Genomic DNA, 409 nt, shown 5'->3' with positions numbered 1-409 from the left:
GTGGCCCCCTCAGGCGGCCACCCCCCGCCCTGCCACATCCCTCCTCTGCCCACAGCCTGGCCAACAGGCAACAGGCAGGCCCTGCCCCGTGGCCACTGGGACACTGGACAGCTTGCTGGTGACACTGGGGCATGGGAACGGGCCCCTCCTTGACTTAGGATGGGGGAAGAAATCCTTCTGGGAATACTGTTCCCAGGGGGGTAGGGAGCAGGGAGGAAAACAGGGCATGGCGAGGAGCTGGTGCTCCGGCATGGCCCCCCACCCGGGGCGTTGCTGACACCCCCGGGCAGCACCAAGCCCCCCCGTCGTTACCTTGCCATGCATGAGCATGCGGAGGGTCAGGGTGATGCTGAGCTCCGTCTCCTCAGGGCTGCTGCCCACGCCGCTGGCTCCGTCCAGCGATGCCATG

General features: G+C 67.5%; 1 protein-coding gene across 1 annotated transcript in view; it reads right to left on the bottom strand.

Moving 5' to 3' along the window:
• Positions 1 to 408, bottom strand: part of LOC104078969 (poly(rC)-binding protein 4-like) — a gene marked incomplete at its 3' end in the record, with an annotated part of 1,612 nt that extends 1,204 nt beyond the window's left edge. The window contains 1 exon segment of the mRNA XM_009580813.1: positions 313 to 408. Within this exon segment, the coding sequence (XP_009579108.1) occupies positions 313 to 408 (96 nt within the window).
• Position 409: the final 1 nt, after the last annotated feature.

Source organism: Fulmarus glacialis, unplaced genomic scaffold, assembly GCF_000690835.1.
Source record: "Fulmarus glacialis isolate BGI_N327 unplaced genomic scaffold, ASM69083v1 scaffold33266, whole genome shotgun sequence".
Taxonomy (NCBI): Eukaryota; Metazoa; Chordata; class Aves; order Procellariiformes; family Procellariidae; genus Fulmarus; species Fulmarus glacialis.
This window is presented reverse-complemented; position numbering and strand designations above follow the sequence as displayed.